At 49.4% G+C, this 26,464-nt stretch overlaps 1 protein-coding gene across 1 annotated transcript in view; it reads left to right on the top strand.

The window, feature by feature from the left end:
• The first annotated feature begins 17,985 nt into the window (after positions 1–17,985).
• gas7b (growth arrest-specific 7b) overlaps positions 17,986–26,464 on the top strand; it is a 625,036-nt gene continuing 616,557 nt past the window's right edge. Inside the window, exon 1 of the mRNA XM_072483098.1 lies at positions 17,986–18,322. Coding sequence (XP_072339199.1) covers positions 18,143–18,322 — 180 coding nt within the window. The 5' untranslated portion in view covers positions 17,986–18,142. The remainder of the gene's footprint in view (positions 18,323–26,464) is intronic.

Genomic DNA, 26,464 nt, shown 5'->3' with positions numbered 1-26,464 from the left:
GACAGCTGTGTGTACCATCTACAAGATGCACTGCAGTAACTTGCCAAGGTTCCTTCTAAACCCACGACAGCTACCATCTAGAAGGACAAGGGCAGCAGATAACTGGGACACCACCACCTGGAGGTTCCCCTCCAAGTCACTCACCACCCTGACTTGGAAATATATTGCCTTTACGTCACTGTTGCTGGGCAAAATCCTGAAACTCCCTCCCTAATAGCACTGTGGATGTACCTACACTTCAGGGACTGCAGGGGCTCAAGAAGGAAGCTCACTACCACTTCTGAAGGGCAACGAGGGATGGGCAATAAATACTGGCTGAATCAGTGACGCCTACATCCCGTAAATTATTTTTAAAAAATCTACGTTGTAAGGGTCCTTCCTGTTTATTCCCTTATTAAACCAGGGGCTGGTTTAGCACAGTGGGCTAAGACGCCTGGCTCGTAATGCAGAACAAGACCAGCAGCACGGTCCAATTCCCGTACCAGCCTCCCCGAACAGGCGCCGGAATGTGGCGACTAGGGGCTTTTCACAGTAACTTCACAAGCCTACTTGTGACAATAAGTGATTATTATTTCCCCTTTCTTTTATTGCACTGTTATAATTTTTGATCCATGGATGATTAATGGACATGTATCATTAAATCAAACCGCAAAGTGGGGTGAAGAATTCAGAAGTTAAGGAAGGAACACTCTACTACTTTGAACAGGAGGCCTCAGACATTTTGGCACCAGACAGAGAGATAGGGTTGGACTCAGTTTGATTGATTTACTGGTGGCCAATGAATTGACCAAAAAGCTGTACTGTGCCTGGTAACAGGTGGTTATTGGATCCGATCCCATGGGAATGACTTCAGAGGAGCTCAGATTGATTCCAGGAAGCATAAGGACAAGGGCCTACTCTTTCTCTTCTGTGTTTTCTCCAGAAAGACTGTGAGTGCTATATTTCTAAAGCTGCAGAGAACCTGAATGATTGAATCTACAGGGAAACAATTACAGTCGGCAAATAAAGACGAAGACCTGCTCCCTCTCTCCAGAAAGGCTGTGAGTGCTGTATTCTTAAAACTATAGAGAAACTGAAGGAATCTACAGTAAAACCTCAAACTGAGCGCAAATTTTTTTAAAGGAGTAAGGTGCTGGAAACAACCATCTGAAACCAAGGCTCTTTTCCTTTTAATATGATTTTTAATCTCTTTTCTCTCCGCCCACTGTGTTTGTCTGTCTTGCGTGTACATGTGTAGATGGGGGGGGGGGGGGCACGTTAAGGTGGGGAATTAGGAATTAGACGATAGTTAACCAGTTGAATTTGAGACATATTTCATCATAGTTTTTGTTATTTAAAAAAATATTTTCATTCGCATATTTTCAGCATTTTCACCATACAGAGGAGAAACAGAAACAAAAACGACCCCATCAATATAAAGAAGAAAACAAACCCCCCCCAAATCAATATCCCTCCCCCTCAACAGTCAATGGCAACCAAATCCCGAAAGTGCAAAATAAACAAACATCCAAGAATTGTAAAAGCCCCCTGGGCAGAAGCCCCCTGGGCAGCACGGTGGCGCAGTAGATAGCACTGCTGCCTCATGGCGCCGAGGTTCCAGGTTTGATACCAGCTCTGGGTCACTGTCTGTGTGGAGTTTGCACATTCTCCCCGTGTTTGCGTGGGTTTCGCCCTTACAATCCAAAGATCTGCATGCTAGGTAGATTGGCCACACTAAATTGTCCCTTAATTGGAAAAAAATGAATTGGGTACTCTAAATTTATAAACAAAAAAAATTGTAGAACCCCTCCTTCGCCCCCCTCAGCTCAAACTTCACCTTCTCCAGGGTGAAAAACTCCAGCAGGTCCCCTGTCACGCTGAGGCACAGGGTGGTGAGACTGACCTTCACCCCAGCAGGACCCACCTAAGAGTGATCAGCAAGGCAGCACGGCAGCATTGTGGATAGCACAATTGCTTCACAGCTCCAGGGTCCCAGGTTCGATTCCAGCTTGGGTCACTGTCTGTGCGGAGTCTGCACATCCTCCCCGTGTGTGCGTGGGTTTCCTCCGGGTGCGCCGGTTCCCTCCCACAGTCCAAAGATGTGCAGGTTAGGTGGATTGGCCATGATAAATTGCCCTTAGTGTCCAAAATTGCCCTTAGTGTTGGCTGGGGTTACTGGGTTATGGGGTAGGGTGGAGGTGTTGACCTTGGGTAGGGTGCTCTTTCCAAGAGCCGGTGCAGACTCGATGGGCCGAATGGCCTCCTTCTGCACTGTAAATTCTATGAAGGCAAAGGCTAAAACATCTGCCCCACTCTCACCTGTAACTAGGTCCGGTCCGACACCCCAAAAATGGCTTCTAGAGGGCTGGGTTCCACATCCATGTGCAAGACCCCGAGATTGTGCTAAATAAAATACCATCTTCCAAAACCCTTCCAGCTTCGGCCAGGACCAAAACATATGAACGTGGTTTACGGGTCCCCTTCCACATCATTCACAGACATCCTCCACCCCTCAAATAGTCAGCTCATCCTTGACTTCCAGCTGTATCAGCCCCAGCCTCACACACGAGGCCGAGGCATTTACCCTCCACAGCACCTCACACCACAATCCCTCTTCCATCGCACCCCTCCAGCTCCTCCTCCCACTTTGCCTTAATCCCCTCCATAGTCACCCTGACCTCCTCCAGGATATTCCCATAGATCACCAAAACAACCGCCCTCCCCAGCCTTCCCGCTGACAGCACCACCTCCAGCAACGAGGAGTTTGATGCTATCAGGAAAGTCGGGAAAGACTTCCATGCAAAATCCTGAGCCTGCAGGTACCGAAATCGTTCCCCCTGCATCAATCCATACTTCTCTCCCAACTCCTCCAGACTCGCAAATCGCCCACCCACCGCCCCCCAAGAAATAGATCCTTCATTTCCTTTATCCCCCTCTCGTCCCACCTTCGAAACCTCATGTACTTCCTCCCCGGCTCAAACCCATGATTCCCCCAAATTGAAATCCCCCGACCTGGCCACCAGCTTAAAATGTTGCCTAAACTGCCTGCAGACCTTCAACATGGTCACCACCACAGGACTCATCAGATACTATCCTGGAGCCATCGGGAGCGGCGCCGTTGCCAACGCCCGCAACTCCGACCCCCTACACGAGCCCTCCTCCATCTTAGCCTACCCTCTCCGCATTCGCCGCCCAACAGTAGTATAGTAAGTTTGGGAGGCCTAGCATCCCCCCCTTCCCCCACCCTGGCTATCGCCCTCTCTGCAAGGCCACCCTCCTAATCCTGGCCACCTTCCCCCTCCCCAGATAAACGAGGAGATCAATTTGTCCACCCCCTTGAAGAAGAATTTTGGTAAAAAGACCAGCAGGCACTAGAATAAGTACAGGGATTGCTGTAAAACACTCATTTTAACTGCCTGCAACCGGCCCGCCAACATCAGAGGGAGGTCGTCCCACTTTTACAAATCGGCTTTCACCCTCCCCAACTAACTAATCAAATTGTATTTTTGGAGCCCACCCCAATCCCGGGCCACATGCACCCCCAATTACCTAAAGTGGGGTGGGCAGCACCCCCACCCCCGCCCCGACTCCCGGCTGGGAGACCATGAAATACTCGCTCTTGCCAAAGTTCAATTTATACCCCTAGAACGCCCAGAATCTTTGAAGCAGCTCGATTAAACTCCCCACCGATGTGCTTGGTTACAAAACGTACAATAACAGATCATCGGCCATCGGCATATCTGGATACCCAATGCTCCACACCCCCCCCCCCCCCCGCCCTCACTATCCCCTTCCACAGCCTGAGCTCCTTAGTGCGAAGGGCTCTATGGCCAATGTGAACAACAGGGGGACATAGGGAACCACTGCCTCGATACCCTGTGCAGCGCAAAGTACCCCAAATTCATACTATTAGTGCGAACGCTAACCATTGGCTCCTTATACAACAGTCGCACCCAAGCCGCGAATCTCGGCCCAATTCCAAAATGCTTCAATACCGCCATCAAGTACCCACCTTACCCGATCAAACGTCTTCTCTACGTCCAGTGCCACCCCCACCTCCATCTCCTTTCCTTCCACCGGAGACAGGATTACATTCAGCAACCCCCTCACGTTTGAGAACAGCTGCCTTCCCTTCACGTACCCCATCTGATTCTCCCCAAACACCTTTGGGAGACATCCCTCCAACCTTACCACCAGAACCTTTGCCAATATCTTGGCATCTACATTCAATAGGGATATGGGCCTATAGGATACACACTCCACTAGGTCCTTATTCTTCTTTAGAAGCACCAAAATCGAAGCCTGTCAATTCGTCTGTGGCAAGACACTCCTTTTGTTGTTTTTTTTCTTTTTTTAAAATAAATTTAGAATATCCAATTCATTTTTTCCGATTAAGGGGCAATTTAGCGTGGCCAATCCACCTATCTTGCACATCTTTAGGTTGTGGGGATGAAACCTTTGGTAGTATGTATTGGGGGTCATGTGGGACTGGAAGCCCTAATGTCATTGGCTGACAGATCCCGGGTCCTGGTTGGCCGTTGACCTCTAGCTCCGCCCTGAAGGGGGAGTATAAGAAGCCGGAGTCCTCCCCCGCAGGCCATTCTACTATCGAGCTGCGGGGGAACAGACACGCTTAATAAAGCCTCATCGACTTCACTCTATTCGTCTCACGGAGTCTTTGTGCGCTACAATTTATTAAGCGTGCCTAAAAAGGACTATGGAGCTCAGGATCATTCCGGAATGCCTGAGGATCAGCCCCCACGCAGTGAACGCGGCAGCAGCCTTCAAGCACTGGCAGACTTGCTTCGAGGCCTACCTCAGAACGGCCACCGGCCGGGTCACAGAAGACCAAAAACAGAAGGCCAGCAATAGTCCCTGGAGAGCGCAGGTGGTAGTAGTGAAGACAGGGGAGAAACAAAGGATGGTCATAGACTATAGCCAGACCATCAACAGGTACACACAACTAGACGCGTACCCTCTCCCCCGCATATCCGATATGGTCAATCGGATTGCCCAATATAAAGTCTTCTCCACCGTGGACCTCAGGTCCGCCTACCATCAGCTCCCCATCCGCCCAAGTGACCGCAAGTACACAGCCTTCGAGGCAGACGGGCGATTATACCACTTCCTAAGGGTCCCATTTGGCGTCACAAACGGGGTCTCGGTCTTCCAAAGGGAGATGGACCGAATGGTTGGTCAACATGGGTTGCGGGCCACTTTCCTGTATCTCGACAATGTAACCATCTGCGGCCACGACCAGCAGGACCACGACGCCAACCTCCAAAAATTCGTCCAGACCGCCAAAGCCTTGAACCTCACGTACAACGAGGACAAGTGCGTTTTTAGCACCAATCGGCTAGCCATTCTGGGCTACGTAGTGCGCAATGGGATAATAGGCCCCGACCCCGAACGTATGCGCGCCCTCATGGAATTCCCCCTCCCGCACTGCCCAAAAGCCCTGAAACGCTGCCTGGGGTTCTTTTCATACTACGCCCAGTGGGTCCCCCAGTACGCATACAAGGCCCGCCCCCTAATACAGACCACGACCTTCCCTCTGTCAACAGAGGCTTGCCAGGCCTTCAGCCGCATCAAAGCGGATATCGCAAAGGCCACGATGCGTGCCATCGACGAGTCCCTCCCCTTCCAGGTCGAGAGCGACGCCTCCGACGTAGCTCTAGCGGCCACCCTTAACCAAGCGGGCAGACCCGTGGCCTTTTTCTCCCGGACCCTCCACGCCTCAGAAATCCGCCACTCCTCAGTGGAAAAGGAAGCCCAAGCCATAGTGGAAGCTGTGCGACATTGGAGGCATTACCTGGCCGGCAGGAGATTCACTCTCCTCACTGACCAACGGTCGGTAGCCTTCATGTTCGATAATGCACTGCGGGGCAAAATCAAAAACGACAAGATCTTAAGGTGGAGGATCGAGCTCTCCACCTTCAACTACAAGATTTTGTATCGTCCCGGAAAGCTGAACGAGCCGTCCGATGCCCTATCCCGCGGCACATGTGCCAACGCACAAATTAACCGCCTCCAAACCCTCCACGAGGACCTCTGCCACCCGGGGGTCACTCGGTTTTTCCACTTCATCAAGTCCCGCAATCTCCCATACTCTTTAGAGGAGGTCCGTACAGTCACAAGGGACTGCCACATCTGCGCGGAATGCAAACCGCAATTTTTCAGGCCGGAGGGTGCGCACCTGATTTAGGCTTCCCGCCCCTTTGAACGCCTTAGTCTCGATTTCAAAGGGCCCCTCCCCTCCACCGATCGCAACGCATATTTTCTTAATGTGGTGGACGAATACTCCCGCTTCCCATTTGCCATTCCCTGCTCTGACATGACCGCGGCCACAGTCATTAAAGCCCTGAACAGCATCTTCACACTGTTCGGTTGCCCCGCATACATCCACAGCGACAGGGGGTCCTCTTTCATGAGTGACGAGCTGCGCCAGTTCCTGCTCAGTAAGGGCATAGCCTCAAGCAGGACGACCAGCTACAACCCCCGGGGGAACGGGCAAGTAGAGAGGGAGAACGGCACTGTCTGGAAGGCCGTCCTACTGGCCCTACGGTCCAGGGATCTCCCAGTTTCACGGTGGCAGGAGGTCCTCCCGGACGCTCTCCACTCCATCCGGTCGTTATTATGTACGAGCACTAATCAAACGCCTCATGTGCTTATCTTCCCTTGGAGGTCCTCCTCTGGAACGTTGCTGCCGACCTGGCTGGCGGGCCCAGGACCCATCTTGCTCCGAAAGCATGTGCGGGCACATAAGGCGGACCCGTTGATCGAAAGGGTTCACCTCCTCCACGCGAACCCGCAGTACGCTTACGTGGAGTACCCCGACGGCCGACAGGACACGGTCTCCCTGCGGGATCTGGCGCCCGCCGGCAACACACACACACCCCCGACACCATTCACCCAACCCCCCCCCTTCCTGCCACCGCCGCACCCCGCGACCGCCCCCTTCCCAGGAGGATCGGTTCCCCTCCCCTCAGGGCTGACCAAGAATAAAGCCCAAGCTGAAACCGTAAGGCTCCCAGAGACGACAACACCGGTACAAGCACCACCACCACCACCACCGGGGCCGAGGCGATCGACACGGATGACCAGACCGCCCGACCGACTCGTGGCGTCGATCTAAATCAAAATATGGACTTTTCACAAGAACATTTTGCTTTTCTCCCTATACCCTCTGTAAATAGTCGAAACAGGACAAAATTGTACAATACTGTATTGCCATGTGAATGTTTTTTTTCCTCCCAGGACCAGCCCTGTAAACCCTTACCACCATACGAAGCATCACCCCGCCGGGTTCATTTTTGACAAGGGGTGAATGTGGTAGTATGTATTGGGGGTCATGTGGGACTGGAAGCCCTAATGTCATTGGCTGACAGATCCCAGGTCCTGGTTGGCCGTTGACCTCTAGCTCCACCCTGAAGGTGGAGTATAAGAAGCCGGAGTCCTCCCCCGCAGGCCATTCTACTATCGAGCTGCGGGGGAACAGACACGCTTAATAAAGCCTCATCGACTTCACTCTATTCGTCTCACGGAGTCTTTGTGCGCTACAAAACCCACACAAACACGGGGAGAATGTGCAAACTCCACACGGACAATGACCCAGAGCCGGGATCGAACCTGTGGCAAGACACTCCTGCCCATCGCATCATCAAACATTCCCACCATCAACGGCAGCAACTTATCCTTAAATTTCTTATAGAATTCAACCGGGAACCCATCAGGCCCCACTACCTTCCCTGCCAATTGCATCCTCCCAATCGCCTCCTTCACCTCCTGCTCCCCCACTGGCCCCTCCAACCCTGTTCTATCCTCTTCTCCCAGCCTCGAATACTCCAACCCGTCCAGGAATTCACTCATCCTCCACTCCTCCCCCGGTGGCACAACCTATACAGCTTCTTATTATACTCTTCAAATACTTTATTGATCTGCTCCGGGGTCAGCACCAATTGCCCCATCTTATCCTGCATCTTAACTATTTCCCTCTCTGCCAACTCCCTCTGGAGCTGGCCAGCCAACATACACCCTACCTTCTCCCTAAACTCATAGACCGCCACGCTCACCCTTCTCAACTGGCGCACCATCTTTCCTGTGGATAACTGTTTGAACCTCGCCTGAAGCTCCATCCTCCTGGCCAAGTGGGCCAGGTACGGGTCCCCCGCTTACCTCCCACCCATCTCCAGAATATCCTCTATCAATTTTTGGTGCTCTTCTCTCTCCTCCTTGTGTCCACCTTAGCCTTGAACAAAATCACCTCTCCACTCACTACTGCCTTCAGAGCCTCCCAAATCACCAACTGCAAAACTTCCCAGTGCAATTAAACCCCGCATATTCCTTGATCACCTTCCCAATCTTATTGCAAAAACTCCAGTCCGCCAAGAACCCCACATCCATTCTCCACCCCAGCCTCTGGGCCATTCCCTTCTCCAAAACCACGTCCACCCAAAGTGGAGCGCGGTCCAAAATCACTATTGCTGAATACTCCAACCTCTTAACCCCAGCCAATAGCACCTCGAGTACCATTCTATGTACCAGGGAGAAAAACAAATTCTACTGTTCCCTCAGGTGTAAGACCCTCTACGGGTCCACTCCTCGCATGTCTCTCCTGAGCCCAGCCAGCGGCTCCCCCCCACCCCCCCCCCTCCCCCAACCCCACCACCCCGACTAGGCCACCGAGCGGGGCTGAGGCCTACCACCTTCGGATCCTGCACCAATTCCAATCCCCTCCCACTATGAACCTGTGGATTTCCAAATTCGGAATGGCACCCAGCACCCTCTTCACAAAGCCCGCATCATCCCAGTTGGGCCATATAAGCTCGCCAGAACCACTGACCTCTCCTCTAACGCCCCCATCACCATCACGTCCCTGCCCCCCCGGGTCAGCCATCTGAAACCTCACCCTCTTGCCCACCAATACCGCTAGCCCCCGAGCCCTGCAACCGAATCCCGAATGGGAAACCTTACTCACCCAACCCTACCTGATCCTTCACCCTCAGATGGGTCTCCTGCAGCATCACCACATTGGCCTTTAAGCTCTTTAAATGTGTAAAAACCCTCGACCTCTTCACCAGACCCCCCAACCCTCTCACGCTCTCCGCTACTATTCTGACTAGGGGTCTCTCATCTCCCCCCCACCCCTCCTATCACCATAACACAGGGCCCTGCCGTTCAGGCCTGAGCTTCCCATTCCCTTTGTTGTCATCAAATCCCTCCCTCCCCTCCCAGAATCCCCCATCCACTTCCTCTTGAAAACACCTCTCCCAGTATCGATCCCATCCCCCCACCTTACACATCTCCCAGGTGCATCAGGACCTGTTCGAACAGGTTCCAACTACCGTGGCCCCTCCCCCACAACACTCCCATTCACCAGACAACCTTCACTTGCTAGTATGGAGGCCCCTTCTCAGCTCCCCCTCCTCCCAATCCTCTCCCCCATGACCCAGTCCCTGAAAATAAAGGCAAACAAAACCAGTGCAAAAGCCGTGCCCCAGAAAACCAGCATAACCCCAAAACCCAATATAATTGTAACCAACTGGAGCCTATAATAAAGATAAACTCCCATTTCCCATCAACCAACCCAAAACCCAACTGTTCGCCCCAGAAATAGAAAGAAAATAACAACCCAAAATGAGAAATAAAGGCGGAGCACGGCTCCCCTCCCCTCAGTCCAAGTCCCAATCCCAGTCCCATCTCTCATTTCAGCCCCAGGCCTTTGGCCTTCACGAACACCTCCACCGCCTGGAAGTAGAAGTCCCTTGAGTTGCAGGTCACCCTCAGCTTTGCCGGGCAGACCACGCAAAACGTCGCACATTACTGTAGCGTGCCGCCTTCACCCGACCAAAAGCCCACCTTCTCGCCAGCCTCATGGTCAAGTCCTGGTATATTCGAATACCAACTCCTTCCCACTTCTCCTCACACCTTTGCTTTGCCAACTCAGGACCTTCTCCTTGACTTGAAACAGTGAAAGCAAATTATAACCGCCCTTGGCGGCTCATTTGCCTTCGGCTTGGGCCTGAGAGACTGTTGAGCCCTGTCCACATCAAATGAGGAGGGTTCTTCCCCCTCCCCCAACAACTCCGCCAGCATTTTCGCAGAATTCTCAATCGGCCGCGGGCCCTCCACCCCCTCAGGTAATCGCACAATTCGGAAATTCTGCTGCCTTGGTCTGTACTCCAGGTCCACCACCTTGGCTGGGAGTCCTGCGTTGGCCTCCACCACCCTCTGCGGTCCTCACCCATCGAGGTGAACTGGTCATTGTGCTGCATCCGAGCTCCTCCACCCCCTTCAACTTCTCTACTTGCTCCCATACCTCAGCTGATGTCTTCGACGTTCCGCCTTCACCGGGGCAATCGCTTCCTCCACCCACTCCTTCATCGCATCCATCATCTCATTTTGCAGCACCGCCATGTGCTGGGTGAACTGGCTCTAAATTCTCTAGCCATGTTGCTCTTTTTAGCCTTAGTTTTATTACCTCTGATTATGTCACCTTTGCTCACGGGTCGCCAGGTATCTTTCTGATACTGCCACGTGGTTCAAGCTCGAGTTATGATTAATAAGTCAGCACACCGCTTAGTAAGATTGAAATCAACGGTCATTTATTATATACAATTAATGCTTACACAATAATCCTACTATCTATATCGAAACCTCCCACTACTGGCCAATACTTAACTTTAGGAAGGGCCCACCAGGTCAGGGAAACGAATGGCATATCGAGTCAGATCTGGCCCGCGGGATTCAAAAGGCTGATACGGGTCGATGGCTAGGAGTCTTTATCGGGTAGCGATCGCTGGAGTCAAACTTACAGTTTCTGGTCGATGTTCTTGCGAAGGTCGCGAGCAGGAGAAGAAGGGAGAGAGAGAGAGATCTGAACTTGGCCCCTCACTTTATAGGGCCCAGGGGCTTCCCGCCTCTTGGGGCGGCCCTTGACCTTGAGTCCCAAGTGATTGGACTTGTTCCCAATCACTGGGTTCGATATGCTCCAATAATGGGGCGATTCCGCGATCGGGGGGTGGTCGTTCACCTGTCTTTGTTTCAGCCACTGCAGGCGCCGACAGGTCTGGCCCGGCATTCAATTGCTAATATGTTGCAATTGTTCCCGGGGATAGCCGATTAAACTGCAGATGTCTGGGTTGATGTGCTGCTAATAGTCTTGAGTATCGATCTGGGCCGACTTCCCCAGAGCCGAATACGCTATTCTGTCTGCAGCTGTCCGTTTGTGTCCTGTTGGCTGCTTTTCCCATCAGCCTTTTCGGTTAGCCATTTTAAATCGGGTTTGGCCAAATTAATAGGGAATCCGCCATTTTAGGTGGCTACAGCCACCACCTCAGTCAGGGTTTCCACTGTGAGGGGCGCGACCCCACCCAGCGACCTAGCCTCCTCCATCTTTCCTGCTGCCGGACTGACCCATTCACTCAGCAGTGAACGTTCACTTGCCCCCTTCTTCCCAGCGGCTTTTTTCTGGATCTTAGACATTCCCCACCTTCCTTATGCCTTCCTGCAACAGCTTGTTTGAGAACGGTCTCTGAAACCAGGCATTAAAATCCAAAAACCAGAGCCTCAGGTAGAAGCTACCTAACGTATGACTTCCACCTGCATGCTGCCACTGGAAGTTCTTGTTATTAATGGAAAGTAATTGCGTTTACATTTACAAACCTGGTGACTGAAGTATTGGGCAGCCAAGGGCCAAAGACTTTGGGTATTTTTCTTAGAAGCAGCCCTCCAAAATGAAGTCATGAGTTGGGTGGACTGGGAGAGAGGGAAGGAGGGGAGAGAGAGAGAGAGAGAGATTGAAGAGGAAGCAATTATTACAAACATTGCTAACAGTTACAAAACAGGAAAAGGGAACAAAATAGCCATAGTCTCCCCCCCACCTCCCACCTCGCAGCAAAAAGAACCATATTCTCCCCCCCACCCCCCCTCACACCAAAAGGGAGATTCCTTATTTTTAAACTGTGTCCCCTAGTTCTAGTCTCTCCCACCAAGGGAAACACCCTTTCAGTATCCACCCTGTCAAGTCCCCTCGGGATCTTGTATATTTCAATAAGATCACTACTCAATCTCCTAACTCAAGCACAGAACCTAAGTTTTTTTAAAAATATGTTTATTCAGAATTTTTCAACAAAAATTTTCAACCATTCAAACCACCCCCCCCCCCCCCCGTAACAAAAAAGAAAAGAAAATTAACAGAACAAGACATAAACATATCAATCTAACATAATACAGAACTTGTACAATGGGTTCCTCCCGCACATATTGACTTTCCATATGTTTATGTTTTTCCCTTTACAAGTGCCCCTCGGAAACCCCCTTTCCCCACCCACCCATATACCCCCTCCACCGAAGGAGAACCCCCCACCTTCCCCCCCCCCCCCCCCCCCCCCCCGGGTTGTTGCTGCTGACCGACCTCCAGCTAACGCTCCGCGAGATAGTCTAGGAACAGTTGCCACCGCCTGAAGAACCCCTGCGCAGACCCTCTCAAGACAAACTTTATCCTCTCCAGCTTAATGAACCCTGCCATGTCATTTATCCAGGCTTCCACACTGGGGGCTTTGCGTCTTTCCACAATAGCAAGATCCTCCGCCAGGCTACCAGGGATGCAAATGCCAGGATACCGGCCTCTTTCGCCTCCTGCACTCCCGGCTCGTCCGCCACCCCAAATAGTGCTAGCCCCCAACTTGGCTTGACCTGGACTTTCACCACCTTAGACATAGTCCTCGCAACACCCCTCCAGAACCCATCCAGTGCCGGGCATGACCAGGACATATGGGCGTGATTCGCCAGGCTTCCTGAGCACCTCCCACATCTGTCCTCCACCCCAAAGAACCTACTCAGCCTCGCCCCTGTCATATGCACTCTGTGAATAACCTTAAACTGTATCAGGCACACGAGGAAGAGGAATTAACCCTACTTAGGGCATCAGCCCACAGACCCTCTTCAATCTCCTCCCCCAACTCCTCCTCCCATTTGCCCTTCAGCTCCTCTACCTAAGCCTCCTCCTCTTCTTTCATCTCCTGAAATATCGCCGACACCTTGCCCTCTCTGACCCATACTCCCGAAATCACCCTGTCCTGAATCCCCTGTGCCGGGAGCAACGGGAATTCCCTCACCTGTCGCCTCACAAATGCCCTCACTTGCATGTACCTGAAAGCCTTTCCCGGGGGTAGCCGAAACTTCTCCTCCAGCGCCCCTAGGCTCGCAAACGTGCCATCGATGAACAGGTCCCCCATTCTTCTAATCCCTGCCCGATACCAGCTCTGAAACCCCCCGGGATAAACCGATGGTTACCTCTGATCGGGGACCACACCGAGGCTCCCATCGCACCCCTGTGTCGTCTCCACTGCCCCCAGAACATTAGCGTTGCCGCCACCACCGGATTCGTGGTGTACCTTGTCGGCGAGAGCGGCAGCGGTGCCGTCACCAGCGCCCCCAGGCTCGTTCCTTTGCAGGACGCCATCTCCAACTTCTTCCATGCCGCCCCCTCTCCCTCCATCACCCACTTACGGATCATCGCCACGTTAGCTGCCCAATAGTAGCCACCCAGATTCGGCATCCCCAGCCCTCCTCTGTCCCTACTACGCTCCAGAAACCCCCTCCTTACCCTCGGGGTCTTGTTTGCCCACACAAAACCCACGATACTGCTGCCTACCCTCTTCAAAAAGGCCTTGATGATCATAATGGGAAGGCACTGGAACACAAAAAGAAACCTCAGGAGGACCAACATTTTAATCGACTGTACCCTGCCCGCTGGCGAGAGTGGCAACATATCCCAGCGTTTGAAGTCCTCCTCCATCTGCTCCACCAACCGCGTCAAATTAAGTTTATGCAGGGCCCCCCAACTCCTAGCTACTTGGATCCCCAAGTACCGAAAGCTCCTTTCCGCCCTCCTCAACGGTAGGTCGTCTATCCCTTTTCCCTGGTCCCCTGGATGCACCACGAAGAGCTCACTTTTCCCTACATTGAGCTTATAGCCCGAGAAGTCCCCAAACTCCCTGAGGATCTGCATGACCTCTACCATCCCCTCCACTGGATCCGCCACATACAGCAACAGGTCGTCTGCATACAGCGACACTCGATGCTCCTCTCCCCCTCGGACCACCCCCCTCCATTTCCTGGACTCCCTTAATGCCATGGCCAAAGGTTCAATTGCTACTGCAAACAACAGGGGGGACAGGGGGCACCCCTGCCTCGTCCCTCGATACAGCCGAAAATACCCCGACCTCCGCCGATTCGTAACCACACTCGCCATCGGGGCTCTAGCACAGAACCTAAGTTAGCGCTGCAGCTGTCAGGAGGAGAAATCTTGCCTGATTTTGCCTCCATAACAAAGAATACTGAGGTCAGTTATTCTTTGCTCATTTCGGATGGCTCGGTGGTGCTCCTGCTCGGGTGGAGGTCTGCTTCTCTGTCCTGTGCCACGGCTTGGCGGGGGGACCTGCTGGAATTTTTGATGCTTGAGAAGGTGAAGTTTGAGCTGAGAGGGAGGTGGAAGGGTTCTACAATTCATGGGCATTGTTTATCATGCACTTTCAAGAATCGGATGCCATCGAACATTGGGGGGGAGTGGGGGGGGGCTATTGGGGGGGGGGGGGGGGGTTGAGCACGTTGTTTATGGGATGACCGTGGATTCTTTTGGTCTTTTTGTTTTGTTAGAATGTATGGGTGATGTTTGGGTTTGTATGTTTAAGGAGATGCTGGTTGGGGGATTGACACTGTATTTGTTATTGTTGGTATCTTTTGTTGTGTATTTGATGAAAATGTAGAAAATGAGGAGAATAAAAAATATTTTTAAAAAGATTCTTCGCTAATTTCTGCCCCAGCCAAAATTTTCTTACTCATCACATAAATTAAACTTGGGGTCATCTTTGCTCTGTGCTTCACTTACCCACAGGACAGAAAACTATGTATTATTAGCAACATATTTCTCTCCTGTACCTCTCATGCCTGCAGTGTAACAATGCAAGGCACGGATGTTCTGTATTGTCAGAGATGTTGTCTTTTGGATGAGATGTCAAATCAAGGCGCCGTCCATCTATTTTCCCCAAACACAAACTAGGGTCACAGGCCGGCACTGTGTGTGAAATAATCATTAATGCATGTTTTTCCCCAGCTCGGCCAGTTAATGGCCAAACGGAACACTCCCTGTCCAATTAAGGATAGGTGGGTGAGCTCTCAAAGCTGGTGGATTTCAGTTTGAAAGCAGCAGCTGAATCCAATGGCTGGCAAGTGAAGGCACCCCAAAATTGAGGTGTCCTAACTCCAACATTTCCAAATTCAAATTCACTGTCCTTAAGTCAAATCCTGGAACTCTCTTCCTACCTGCATTGTGGGAGTTCCTGCAACACATGGACTGTGGTGGTTCAAGAAGGCAGCTCACCACCACCATATCAAGGGCAATGAGGGATAGGCAATAAATGCTAGCCTGGCCAGTGACGCCCACATCCTTAGAACCGTAGAATTCCTACAATGCAGGAGGCCATTGGGTTCATTGAGTCTGCACTGACCCTCTGAAAGAGCCACTCAGGCCCACTCCCCGCCTCATCCCCGCAACCCCACCTAACCTGCGCACCTTTGGACACGAAGAGGCAATTTAGCATGGCTAATCCACTTAACCTGCACATTTTTGAACTGTGGGAGGAAACTGGAGCAGCTAGAGGAAACCCATGCAGACATGGGGAGAAAGTGCAAACTCCATGCAGACCACGCAGATAGTCACCCATAGGCTGGCGCTAACCACTGTGCCACCATGCCTCCCCTTGAACAAATAAACAAAATAGATTCAGCAACCTGGCCAGGTGGTGGTATGGTGGTGGTGGGGGATGGTTGCTGACCCTTGGCAGTGGTGGTTGCAGCTACGGCTGAACCTAGACAGGCAGGGAGGGCCTCTAAACCTGCTGAAGTGCTGCCTCCAATCTGTCACCTGGAGAATGTCTCCAGGTCCCACCATCTGCAGGGATCGAGAGGCTGACTAGAAATATTGGCCTTAATATAGGCCTTTAAGTGAATCAAACCCCACCCTCTGTCCTGCCACCAATCCTGAGAAAATGACCTGAAGTTGGAATTCAAAATTCCATGTCAACCTGCCCTGATTCCCACCCCTGTTGGGGGCTAGGCTATGATTTCTACAACGTGGAAAATCGATTTCTAAGTAATATTAGTTTAAAATGATGGAGAGACAGATTTATGATAACCACATATATATATTGCAGATAGAGACTTGGGTCCCTCCCTAACAGCACTGTGAGTGTACCTACACCACATGGATGCGGCCTTTCAAGAAAGCAATTCACCACCATCTTCTCAAGGGCAATTAAGGATGGTTAATAAATGCTGGCCAAGCCAGCGATGCTTACATCCCATGGAAGAAAGGCTTTGCCCTCGCTGAAAGGTAGTTGTTGGTGGGTGGGAGGACCGGGCCAAGCAGGCCCCTCAGCCTGGGATGCGCTCAGCAAATAAGCAGTCCAGAGGTCTCCGCTCCCACCCTGGTCTCGAAAGTTGCCCTCTTGTCCTTCTCTTCTTCCTTCCCTCCTTTCTCCAGTCAGGCAGTCAGGTCAGTAGCAAACAAGCACTGTGAACAGGCAGCAAACAGATGAGCAGCAGCATCAACAGAGAGAGGGAGCAGCAGCAGCCACGCTCCACCACAGCAACAACTCGACAACTCCAGGGTCTGCACTGAATGCCCGCTTCGGATTAGCCATACGGAATTGCCCCGTAGCTTTCAAAGATGTGGTTAGGTAGGGTTACGGTGTAGGGTGGTGATTGGGCTAGAGTAGGGTGCTCTCTCAGTGGGTCAGTGCAGACTCGATGGGCTGAATGACCTTCTTCTGTACGGTAGAAATTCTATGATTCTATATGGGGAAATTGTTTCCGCTGGTGAATGTGTCAAACGAGGGGACCTAAATATAATGTAACGACTGTCAGGTTAAATCATTTATTTATGAGAAATTTATTTTCACAGATCAGTGAGAATGTGCATCTTGCAGCCATGTGGAAGGTTGGAGTAGTTGGCCTTGATGTATTTAAGATGCTTGCAAATACAAGCCCAGTTATCACATTGTTACAGGTTAAATGTGTCCATGTAATTTGGAAAACATGAGACTTGTTAGTAAAAGCATCGAGAAAGAGAACAAAAAAACACAAGGCAGGAAAAGCCAGTTTCCTGACACCCACTACAAAGGTGCGAAGAATTCAGAAGAAGAAACTATTTTTCTAAATGCCACACTGGAAACTCCACATAAGAAAAACAGAAATCCTGCCGGACAGGCACCGTACATCAGGGGGAGCTGATCTCAGTTTATATATTAGTGTTAAGCAACACCCCGGGGTGGGGGGAGCTGGTAACAGGGAGACTGACACCCATGTGTACCTGCAGAGCGAGCCTCAAAATGAGGATTGAGGAATGGGAGGAATCTGCAATCGGACAGCAGGAGCAGTATTGCCACAGCCATAGAGCAGGAATTCAATTATTTAAAGACTAGAATCTATACAACTAGGATTGTTTATGAAGAAGGATAAACTCACCATCTGTGTGGAGAAACGGGAGGGGTCGGGTCTGGTTGAGGTTATTGAGGAAACAAAACAATAAAACCCCATAGATAATGGTTATCAAATATGGATATGATGATTACCAAAGAGATAGATACACTGGGATTCCCCAAGGGCGTGATGTTTAAAAATGCGTGGATCGTGTTCAACATAAATACAAGGCAACTATGTTACTTCTGCTCAATGTTATTTTGTTGTCGCTGTGTTTACTCAGGACAATAGCAAACTCCGATCCCCATCACTGGACATATTCAAATGAATTACAATGGGAGAGTTATCAATTCGTTTCCTTCCCGTCAAAGCGCCACCATTCAGAATTGCAACAGCCTTCAGCACAAGCAGCCTCAGCGCTGAAATTCGTCGGAACGGTTACACTTTCCCCTCTCTCTCTTGCCAATCCTACCCAATTCGTCATGACCTCAGCCCTGAGTCATATCGTGACTTGGAGCAAACAATGAAGGAGTCCTGAGCGTAGCTTCAGATCCACGGCGGGAGGGAGGAGGAAGGGGAAAGGAAGAGTGGTGGTGGTGTTGTGGGAGAAAAAACACTTTTGGACCTTTCGCCAGGCGAGCTCTTCTCCCCCGCTTCGCAGAACAGCGAGGGATCTGCGATGGCCGGAGTTCTGTGCAAAACTTTGTACGCGTTTACCGGGGACCAGCATCAGCAAGGGCTCAAGTTCGAGGCTGGGGAGATCGTCAAGGTTTTACAGGTGCTGAACGGTGGATGGTGGGAAGGAGAGAAGGATGGGGCCAGGGGGTGGTTCCCCTCAAGTTATGTGGAGATTTTAGAGGTGAGCCACTCGCGAAAAGGGGGGGGGGGGGGGGGGGGGAATTGACATTCTTGTTAACTCGACCAAACTGTGTGGAATTTATTACGGCTCTCGTCTTTTTGTGTGTTTTTAACCACTCGGCAGGCTCAATCTCGTTACACGTTGGCAAAGCTTGAAATTTCAGACTCGCCAGATGTGTCCTCATGGCTGGTCACGGGAAATTTGGGCGTAATTTAATTAGTGGGAGAGGGGTGCGTTATGTCGGTGATAGGAATCAAAGACTGGAGCGACTCAGGTTAATTTCATTGAAGGGGAATGAGTAAACGGTCCGGAAATTCTGATACAATCTTTGGAAACTGACTTTGTTTTTTGTTTGGGGGGTGTGGGGAGATACTCGGGCAATGGAATTAGATGCCTGATTGATTGAAAAGTTCCACGAAATGAAGCTGCCACAGGGTGTTTTGCTTCCCAAGGCAGATTAAGGTGTTTTTTTCTTTGGCAGCTTTTCGCCCTGTTTTGTAAATTGTTCCTGTAGCGGTCCGAATTCAGCAGTTGTTGTGAAATCCGATGATCGAATTTCTTTCTGCTTTCCACACCGGAAATTTAACATTTCACATTCCGCTAGGGGGCACATATGGAAACAAAAATGTGGTTAAAATATAGAGAGGAGGAAAAAGGAAGAGTGGGGAATTGTAAGACTTTAATTTTGTTATTTTTAATGTAAACGCCATTTTATACTGATGCCTGATTAAATCCGATTTCGAAATCACGAAATCCCCACCTCGAACCCTTTAATTCCCACGTTAACTGAATCAACACAGGTTGAAAACTCGTTTGCATTTAATCTAAGGGGGCTGTCCGATTAGACCCTCTCCTTAATAGTCAACCATGCTATTAAAAACGTGACCTTAAAATGTAAGTTTGCAGCACACACTAAAAATTTAGATCTTCATGTGCCTGGATGAAAAATGTATTTCCGCTGCAAAGCTGTGGTTTGATGGTGTGAGATACACATATTACCATGAACTTTTTCAAAATTTAAAAAGTGCCTGTACTGTTTTAATACTGGGCCTTTACGAGGGTTGGCAACTGGTTTCATTTATTGTTTTATTCTTTTGAGATGTGGGCATCGTTGGCCAGACCAGCATTTATTGCCCATCCCTAATCACCCTTGCCGATGGTGGCGGTGAGCTGCCTCCTTGAACAGCTGCAGTCCATGTGGTGAAGGTACCCCCACAATGCTGTTAGAGAGGGAGTTGCTGGATTTTCACCCAACAGCGGGCAGGGATATATTTCCAAATCAGGATGTTGTGTGGCTTGGAGGGGAACTTGCAGGTGTGATGGTGTTCCCACGTGTCTGTTGCTGTTCTCCTTCTAGGTAGTAGAAGTCGTGGTTTTGAAAGGAGCCTTGGTGAATTGCTGTGGTACATCTTGTAGTTGGTACATACTGCTGCTACTGTGCATTGGTAGTGCAAGAAGTGAATGTTTAAGGTGGCGGATGGGTGCTAATCAAGTTGGATGTTTTGTCCTGGATGGTATTGAACTTGTGTTGTTGGAGCTGCAATCATCCAGGCAGGTGGAGTGTAATTCATCACATTCCTGACTTGTGCCTTGTAGATTGTGGACACGCTTTGGGGAATGAGGAGTTGAGTTACTCGACACAAAATTCTCAGCCTCCTGACCTGCTCTTGTGGCAACAGTATCTGTTGCTGGTCCAGTTCAGTTTCTAGTCAATGGTAACACCACAGATGTTCATTGGAGTGGTGATTTTACTCACATGACCACTTTCTCCTTCACCTCCAATATCCCCCTCTTTTTCAAATTTGCAATAGTGTTCAAATGGAAAACAGAAACACTGGGGGTGATTCTCCGATATGGATGCCAAGTGTTCGTGCCGTCGTGAATACCGTCGCGTTTCACGATGGCGCGAACAGGGCCCAGGGAACCAGCAGGGCGCTGGAGCGGTTCACGCTGCTCCAGCATCCTTACGCGGTGCCAAATGGGCCCCGCGCATGCGCAGTTGGGGCAGCCCAATCATGCGCAGTTGGGCCGAGCCATCCTGCGCATGCGCAGGGAACGTCTTGCGCACGCCGGCCCCTCGCCAACATGGGGCCGTTGTTCTGGGGCCGCGCGTGGAAGGAGGTCGGCCCGCCAATCGGTGGGCCCCGATCGCGGGCCATACCCCATCGGAGTGCACCCCGGTAAAGGAGCCCCCCCCCCAGCGTACCCGCAGAGTTCCTGCTGGCAGCGACCAGGGGAACCTGTCGTATCGTAGCGGCCGCTAGGCCCACCTGGCCGGAGAATCACCGGTTATCCGAGCGGCCCAGTGCGAATCGCGCACCGCTGGTTTCCGGGGGGTGGGAGAATCACGTGCGGGGGTCGGGGCGGCGTGGCACGATTCGCGCGGTGCCCCAGCGATTCTCCCACCTGGCGTGGGGGGGGGGATAGCGCCCATCGTTTCTCCCTTGGGTTGCTTGCAACATTGTCCAGGTTCACTAATCTTTATTCTTGGAAACTCCACGACAATCCTAGAGCAATTGGGAAAGCCAACCTCTGCAGTCAGGCAGATTAATCCCCTATAGCATAGCCCCTGCACAAAAATATTAGCAATTGTGCATCACGTGCTATCCTTCCAAAACTATGTGTGCTAGCGTTCATTAGCAGAGGGATTGAATTTCAGAGCCGTGAGGTGATGATGCAACTGTACAAAACCTTGGTACGGCCACATTTGGAGTAGTGTGTGCAGTTCTGGTCACCTCATTTTAGGAAGGATGTGGAAGCTTTTGAAAAGGTGTAAAGGAGATTTACCAGGATGTTGCCTGGAATGGAGAGTAGGTCTCAGAGGAAAGGTTGAGGGTGCTAGGCCTTTTCTCATTAGAACGGAGAAGGATGAGGGGAGACTTGATAGAGGTTTATAAAATGATCAGGGGAATAGATAGAGTAGACAGTCAGACTTTTCCCCCGGGTAGAACAAACCATTACAAGGGGACATAAATTTACGGTGAATTGTGGAAGATATAGGGGGGGATGTCAGAGGTAGGTTCTTTACCCAGAGAGTAGTGGGGGCATGGAATGCACTGCCTGTGGAAGTTGTTGAGTCGGAAACATTCGGGACCTTCAAGCAGCTATTGGATAGGTACATGGATTAAGGTAGAATGATGGGGTGTAGATTAATTTGTTCTTAATCTCGGACTAAGGTTTGGCACAACATCGTGGGCCGAATGTTCTATAATCCAGGATAGTCAGCACGGATTTGTGAGGGGTAAGTCTTGCCTCACAAGTTTGATTGTATTCTTTGAGGAGGTAACTAAGTACATAGATGAAGGTAGAGCAGTTGATGTCATATACATGGATTTTGGTAAGGCGTTTGGATAAGGTGCCCCATGGTCGGCTCATGCAGAAAGTAAGGAGGCATGGCATAGAGGGAAATTTGGCCGATTAGATCAGTAACTGGCTATCACATAGAAGACAGAGGGTGGTGGTAGATGGTAAATTTTCATCCTGGAGACCAGTCACCAGTGGTGTACCACTGGGATCAGTGCCGCGTCCTCTGCTATTTGTGATTTTTATCAATGACTTGGATGATGGAGTTGAATGTTGGGTTAGTAAATTTGATGATGACACCAAGATTGGTGGAGTAGTGGATAATGTGGAGGGCTGTTATAGGCTGCAAAGTGACATTGATAGGATGCAGAGCTGGGCTGAAAAGTGGCAGATGGAATTTAACCCTGATAAGTGTGAGGTGATTCAATTTGGTGGGACAAATCTGAATGCGGATTACAGGGTTAACAGCAGGATTCTGAAGAATATGGAGGAGCAAAGAGATCTCGGAGTTCATGTCCATAGATCTAATAATCATAGAATTTACAGTGCAGAAGGAGGCCATTCGGCCCATCGAGTCTGCACCGGCTCTTGGAAAGAGCACCTACCCAAGGTCAACACCTCCACCCTATCCCCATAACCCAGTAACCCCACCCAACACTAAGGGCAATTTATCATGGCCAATCCACCTAACCTGCACATCTTTGACTGTGGGAGGAAATCGGAGCACCCGGAGAAAACCCACGCACACACGGGGAGGATGTGCAGACTCCGCACAGACAGTGACCCAAGCCGGAATCGAACCTGGGACCCTGGTGCTGTGAAGCAATTGTGCTATCCACAATGCTACCGTGCTGCCCACTGAAAGTTGCCACCCAAGTGGATAGAGCCGTGAAGAAAGCCTGTGTGTTAACTCTGTGTTAGCATTTATTAACAGGGGGATTAGGTTTAAGAGCCGTGAGGCTATGCTGCAACTGTACAAGACCTTGGTTAGACCACATTTGGAGTATTGTGTGCAGTTCTGGTCACCTCATTACAGGAAGGATGTGGAAGCATTGGAAAGGGTGCAAAGGAAATTTACCAGGATGCTGCCTGGATTGGAGGGTAGGTCTTATGAGGAAAGGTTGAGGGAGCTAGGGCTTTTCTCATTGGAGCGAAGGAGAATTAATTGAGGTGTATAGAACATAGAAAATACAGCACAGAACAGGCCCTTCAGCCCACGATGTTGTGCCGAACCTTTGTCCTAGATTAATTCTAGATTATCATTGAATTTACAGTGCAGAAGGAGGCCATTCGGCCCCCTGAGTCTGCTCCGGCTCTTGGAAAGAGCACCCTACCCAAACTCAACACTTCCACCCAACACCAAGGGCAATTTTGGACACTAAGGGCAATTTATCATGGCCAATGCACCTACCCTGCACATCTTTGGACTGTGGGAGGAAACCGGAGCACCCGGAGGAAACCCACGCAGACACTGGGAGGACGTGCAGACTCCGCACAGACAGTGACCCAAGCCGGAATCGAACCTGGGACCCTGGAGCTGTGAAGCAATTGTGCTATCCACAATGCTACCGTGCTGCCCTTAAAAACAAATAAATCTACACTATGATAGGGATAGATAGAGTGGACGTTCAGCGACTTTTTCCTCAGATGGATATAGCTGTTAAGGGGGCATAACTATAAGGTTCATGGTGCAAGATGCAGGAGGGATGTCAGAGGTAGATTCTTTACTGAGAGAGTGGTTGGGGCGTGGAACGCACTCCCAGCTATGGTAGTGGAGTCGGACACTTTAGGAACTTTCAAGCGGTTATTGGATAGGCATATAGAGTGCACTAGAAATATTGGGAGTAGGTTGATTTGATCTTAGTTTCAGACTAGTTCAGCACAACATCGTGGGCCTAAGGGCCTGTACTGTGCTGTACAGTTCTATGTTCTATTTTGGAGCTGGTTTTTGCTAACTGTGTCCAGCTGACACTAACATACTGATTTTAACACTGCCTAAACTGGTTTTCGGTTTGAATGCCATGCAAGATAGCTGAGTTTCATTCTTTTGTGCTTATTTGTGGTACAATCGTGCAAAAGTAAAGTCGTTCCTAAGCCCCTTTCCTTTGGACATATGTAATATCTGTGTTAATCTCTGTTCCAAATGACACAATGATCTACACTAGGAATGACAGAGAAACTAGGACGCTACAATCCCTTTGCAGTCACCATACAATGGTTTTCCACAGCTTGCTCATTTATTTAGGTTAGAATTGATGGGATTGAAATTGGTGGTGGCACAAATTGAGTAATAGTGCTCCAATTAATTCCTTGTTAGATGTTCATTTCCATCCAAGCCAAAAATAAAGTGTCAAGCAAGCTGGCAATTCACTATTCCTCATTTTGCAATGTGATCAAAGACCAATTTCACCCCTTTCAATGATGCGCCACTCAACATTTATCCCAGTTTGGCATTATACCTCTCATCAGTACTCAGTTTCCGAATTGGTGACTAATTTATTATTCCATTCTCTCCTTTATTGTTAAATGAGTGCCCTACAGAACACCTGCCTGCAGTTTAGAGTGGTTTTCATTACTACCATAAATATTACAGCTGCTATAGGCTTAAATGCTTAAGATTGGCTCAATCATATTTGTCTACAAAATATGATTCCGGTACAGGTACTATGTTTACTTGCTCCCAATTCTGCGTACAGTTTACAGTATCTAATGATTATTTTCTCCTAAGTATCTCCTTCCGCATCTTGGAATATTTGCCAAGGGAGCTATTTGTTTCCTGTCCATTTAATCTATTGCATTCTCCTGCAACACGCATTCCAAAATCCACTTGGCGATTCACTGTGTTACAATAACTGGATGCAAGGATAATATTTTCCTCTGTAATAAATTATTTCAGGAAACTTGTTTTGCATTAATCTTCAATTTCATCATCACTTTTTATTTATAATTGTAGTCTCCTCTTGAACTTCTCTTTTACTGCTATAATATACTCGGATAATGTTTTTTTTAATGTATTCTATTTAGCATTCTTCAACATTATCAACTCAAGGGTCTGTTTTTCACCCTTTATACTGCCTTTGCATTTGCCTGTACTCTAAATTTATTCAACCACCCAATTCTCTCTAAAATATGCATATATCTTTTCCCTTATTTTAATTTTAATGACTTATTCATTTATTTTTGAGTCACATAACTATTATAGCAGAATAGGGGTAATTTGGCCCATCAGTTCTATGCTGGCTCTCCTTCAAGCAAGTGTGTCCCATGCTCCTGCTCTATCTTCTTGGTTCTGCAAGTTTATTTCCTTCAAGTGTCCATCTAATTTCCTTTCAGAGCATTGATTGTTTCTGCATCCTTTACATAGGCAGCGGGTTCCAGGTCACTGAGTGTCACCATATCTCAGGCAAGGGGCAACATTGAGAAGGTGGGGCATTCATGAATAATCCGCACTGTTGATGTCACTTTGCATCACAAACCAGCTGCCAAGCCAACTGAGCTAACCCCCCCCCCGCAGTTGGAATAAATACTCTTGTTGTATCGTAACAAGGATCTTATACAGGCTCAGCATAATTTCCATGCCTTTGTACTCAATGCCACTGTTTATTTATGAATCCCAAGATACTATTTGCTTTGTTAGCTACCTTCTTGCCACCTTCAAATATCTATGCACAAGTCACCCCAGGACCTTTTGCCCTGCACACTTTTTAGAACTATGCCATTTCAGTTGATATTGCCTCTTCCTACTTCTGCTGCCAAAATGCACTTTCTCTCACTTTTCTGTATATAACTCCATCTGCCACTTGTCTACCCAATCTGCTAGCCTATGTGTGTCCTGCTGCAGTCGATTTGTGTCACCTGACTGTTTGTCATAGCTCCAAGTTTGGCATCAAATTTTGAAAGCTGCCTCTGTATTTCAATGTTCAAGTCATTTGTGTACATCAAGTGATGCTTATTTAGTTCAAGCACATTTTCTTAATCCTGTGTATGAATGAAGTTTGAAAGCTTTACGTTTTTCATTAGCTAAGATTAATTTTGTTGTCCAATTAAAATTATCTTTCTAAAATTGTTCTTTTGCACTGGTTCTCATGGTGCTGAATGAATGATGATATCAAATATAATCATAATGTGGTTCCAAGAGATCGCATTGCTTCCGGATTATTGATGTGCTCCAAATGAGAAGTGGATCTAGGTACATTTGCCCTTGGGAGCCAGGGGGTCAAAACACAATTTGTCAAAGAGTGACACAAAACAGAAAATGCTGGAAAATCTCCGGTCTGACAGCATCTGGAGAGAAAACAGCGCTAACATTTTGAGTCTGGATGACTCTTTGTCAGAGCATCCGCAGTAACTTTCCTTGTCGACAAGTGATTTTGAGTCACATTTGCTGGTACTTTGCATAATTCAATAATGTACTTGCACTGTTGCTTGTATGTGAGTATCTACGTATAGCTATGCACATGATAGCATAAAATAAGAAACCATGAATTTGGCCATTGACATTGATCATACTTTGCACCAATCATGGATTCTGTCTCACACATTTAATCCTTTGAGGAGGAATCATGCATAAATAATCTGTAAACCCAGAGGAAATTAGGCTAAACTGCTGAATATTAATTTTTTTCATCGCCGCTAATTAACTCTGGCCTAGTGTCCTATGGATAACATTCTCCTGTGCAACTAAGGGCACAGGGGTTAGCACTGCTGCCTCACAACACCAGGGACCTGGGTTCAATTCCAGCCTTGGGTGACTGTCTGTGTAAAGTTTGCACGTTCTCTCCATGTCTGCGTGGGTTTCCTCAGGATGCTCTGGTTTCCTCTCACAGTCCAACGATGTTC

This window comes from Scyliorhinus torazame, chromosome 18 (genome assembly GCF_047496885.1).
Source record: "Scyliorhinus torazame isolate Kashiwa2021f chromosome 18, sScyTor2.1, whole genome shotgun sequence".
NCBI classification, from domain to species: Eukaryota; Metazoa; Chordata; class Chondrichthyes; order Carcharhiniformes; family Scyliorhinidae; genus Scyliorhinus; species Scyliorhinus torazame.
Note: the sequence above shows the minus strand (reverse complement) of the source record. Positions and strands in the feature narration are given on the sequence as shown.